A 3,543-nucleotide genomic window follows, 5' to 3' on the forward strand; every position below is an offset into this window, starting at 1 on the left:
AACATATGAAGATAACGAAAAAATTTTTTTTTTGCTGGGTTAATTTTTCTAAATTAATATTATTTGTAATGCAAGGGAGGAAAGTGTATTCTTTCCTCTCACAGGTGAAAGTAACCAGTAACTAATAACCACCCAAAGAGAAAAAGACACTTTCTTCCTGTGTAATACATATAATTTTCCTACAATCCAATAAGAAAAACTAACAATTTGTCTTGATATCCTCATTTTGTCATTAAATCTAGCAGCAAGTTTTTCCGTTTCTACTGGATCACGAATACATATTTTTATTGTAATTTTAACAAATTGGTATGGAAATACGTGCTTTTTGTTAGGATTGTAAGAAAAGATTTAAATTAAAAACAAACTTTTTTTTTACAATTTTCCAAATACAAAAAAAATGTAATAATAAAAGATCACTTTTTTCTGAAAATTCTATTTTTCCGTTATCAGCTAGTGCATATCCGATAACTTCTACTCTTCCCGTATTAAAATATCGAGAGCACGTATCGAGCATCCGAATTTTCGATAAATCACCACTTTTCTGCTCATGTGTCGGAATTCGCATCAATGATCGAAACTCTATATCATACGTTTTACCATATTTCCCGTTATTGTTAAGCAGTTGCAAGCGGAAATAAAACAGAGTTCACAATTATGTAAACGATTAATTGATGGAAGTAATTTATTATAGAGCCATATGAAAGCCAATCGTACTGATACAAATGTACACAACCAGCTTGTTTATATGCATTACGTCATATTTACACAGTGCACTAGATTTAGATCAATTCGTAATTCAAATAACTTTCGAGGGGCTGATGGGGGCGCTACCAATCAACGCTTTGCGAACAGTTTAACATTGTATAGCGTGGAAGCTCGAAAATCTTATTAAAATAATTATTTGAAACAAAATAATGTTTTATCGGCTTGTTCAGAATGACTAATCCGACAACAGAAAAAAGAAACAAAATATGTTTTGTAATACATCTTAATTTTGTTTTAACAATTTGTTTTTATAATCTAGTTTCAGTAACATAATCCTGCATTTTCTTTGTACTCCTACTTCGACTTGAGTCCTAAAGCTTAAATTTTTCGTTGAAAAACATCAAACACGAGGTGTGGAATAAAGACGTATGTACATCTTCCGAGAGTTGTTGAAACAAGTTTGAAATTAATGCAGCTTAATTTCCCTAATTACTCGAAAATTAATGAATGAGCAGGTGTGTTCGCAAATTTTATTTTTAAAAATTTGCCACAATAAGTGCCAATTTAATTTGTGACAGGAAGGATTTATATGGTCGTCAGATAAACAGGTTGAAATATTTAAAAACTTCATATCAATTAGTTGAAAAAGTTTCAAAGCTCCTCCGAAAGCTAATCAATTTTGTTCGAGCGAATATTGGAAAGCTGCCTTTCTGAGAAATGCGAGTTTGGAACTGGAAGTAAGCGATTGGCCTTTTAGTTAGGTAACATTAATGAGTGTTGAGGCGATGTTTGTTTTATTTAACTAGTGTTAAAAGAGGAACTTTTCAGAATATTGAAAGTTTTTGTTAAAGGGATATTACCTTTGTGAAGTTCTATATAACTTACTCGTAACAATGTAAGTCTTAAGTTCAGAAATGCATACATGAAACACTACCCAGAGCAATACACTTGCTCTGCTATTGATTCGAGCTCGTCATAACTTTTATATATTATATTCCTTTTATACACTGCGTTTATAGACATCCTTTTCTAAAATTCAAAATGAGAAATAATATAATAATATTTTCTGTTGAAATAAAATAAAAATTTTAATATACAGGGTGTCTCAGCAGTTTGAAAAAGTCCATTAGTGACCTTGAAATGGTAAAAGTAAAAAAAAATTATAGGTATAGGACATCGATAACTAATCTAGTCAATCGCCTAAAATTATTTTCAACTACACAGCTTGTCTTAAAAATCAGTTACAATACAAACTTGTGTTTTGTTAAATGAAACACCATACGTTTCTTAGCGTTTTTGGATGTAGATTTTTATGACAATGTTTTTAAGCTAAACTTTTATTGGTCGATTTTGCTTAGTTTTAAAAATAAAGACGGTTTTATGACCAAAATATGCACTTTTTAAAAATTTATTACACAAAAACTAAGACATCCCGAAATATTTTTTTACTACCGCAAAGCAGAAGGTACAAGCTATAAGGTTGTAACATTTTTTTAAGTGTGTTGCATTTGCAAAGATTAAAAAATGAAGGCGTTTGTTAAAAGTTCAATAACTTTGAACACCCTATTTATTGTTTTTTGCATTTAAAATATTATTAAATTGTCTTTCTAAAATTATTTACTTTTAGGTTTTTATAATCAATAACTAAAAAGATATTTAACGTTAAACATTAAAAAAAATTACTATTGTTACAGAAGGCAAGAGATGGAAGAAATATCACTTAATAATCACATTTGTGTTAAACTGAATCCGTTATTTTTTATTTTTACAATAAAATAATTTAAATTTCAGTATTTATAACGATTTTACAATCTGGATAAATCAACGGATAAATGATCCGTGGTGGAATTATTATGGTTGCCATAGTATCAACAATGCTCAGGCATTGTTGATACAATTAATATTGGATGTTAAATATTTTTTTCATTTATCAATTCTAGACATTAAAAGTTTATTTTTTTAGACAGACAATTTAACAATCTCTTAGATGCCAAAACAAAAAAGAACATTTAATTTTTTTAAGTTATTAAACTTTTAACAAACTTCTTAATTTGTTAATCTTTACAAATGTAAAACACTAAAAAATTGCTACAGCTTTAAATTTTGTACTTTCTTTTTTGCAGAATAAATTTGTTCCAGCTGCCTTAGTTTTGTGTAATAAATTTTTATTTTCGTCAAAAAAAACGTCTCATTTCTAAAACTAAGCAAAATCGACTAATAAAAGTTTACCGTAAAAACATTGTTTTAAAAGGCTACATCTAAAAATGCCAAGAAACATACGGTGTTTTATTTAAAAAAACACAACTTATTTTTGAGACATGCTGTATGGTTGAAAATATTTTTAGGTGGTGCACTAGATTAGTATCTATCAATGTCCTATATAACTTTTTTTAAATTTTACCATTTAAAGGTCACTAATAGACTTTTTCAACTCGCTAGGAGACCCTGTATGTACTGTCATTTATTCTATTTTTTTTCTTAAAGAAAAATATATTACAAAAGAAACAACTTTAAAACATATTTTATTTTATGTGAAACGTAAAGAACATAACGTAGACTTACAAGCTTAAAAAATTAAATTTTATAACAATATTTAGTTTAAAATAACTAAGATAGTTTATAATACTATAAAAATATATAAAATTAACATAGAGCTGTTTCATTTGGTTTGGTTACTTTAGAAGCAGAATTAGAATTTTTTCTTCAACCTGTAGAATTGGTTGTGGGTTTTGTAGGAGTTGGCGTTACAGAAGTGGACGTAGAATTTGTGCTTTTTGTGGAAGTTGGTGTTACAGAAGTGGACGTAGAATTTGTGCTTTTTGTGGGAGTTGGTGTTAC

At 28.3% G+C, this 3,543-nt stretch overlaps 1 protein-coding gene across 5 annotated transcripts in view; it reads right to left on the reverse strand.

The window, feature by feature from the left end:
• Positions 1–3,211: 3,211 nt before the first annotated feature.
• The window catches only part of LOC123009890 (salivary glue protein Sgs-3-like), a 974-nt gene continuing 642 nt past the window's right edge, over positions 3,212–3,543 (reverse strand). For 4 of the 5 annotated variants that reach the window (XM_044406451.1, XM_044406452.1, XM_044406447.1 and 1 more), the window contains one exon: positions 3,212–3,543. In XM_044406451.1, coding sequence (XP_044262386.1) covers positions 3,409–3,543 — 135 coding nt within the window. In that variant the 3' untranslated portion in view covers positions 3,212–3,408. The other variant, XM_044406450.1, reaches the window with a different exon arrangement.

This window comes from Tribolium madens, unplaced genomic scaffold (genome assembly GCF_015345945.1).
Source record: "Tribolium madens isolate multiple individuals breed KSU strain unplaced genomic scaffold, Tmad_KSU_1.1 Scaffold_7;HRSCAF=85;Tcas5.2_LG10, whole genome shotgun sequence".
Lineage (NCBI taxonomy): Eukaryota > Metazoa > Arthropoda > Insecta > Coleoptera > Tenebrionidae > Tribolium > Tribolium madens.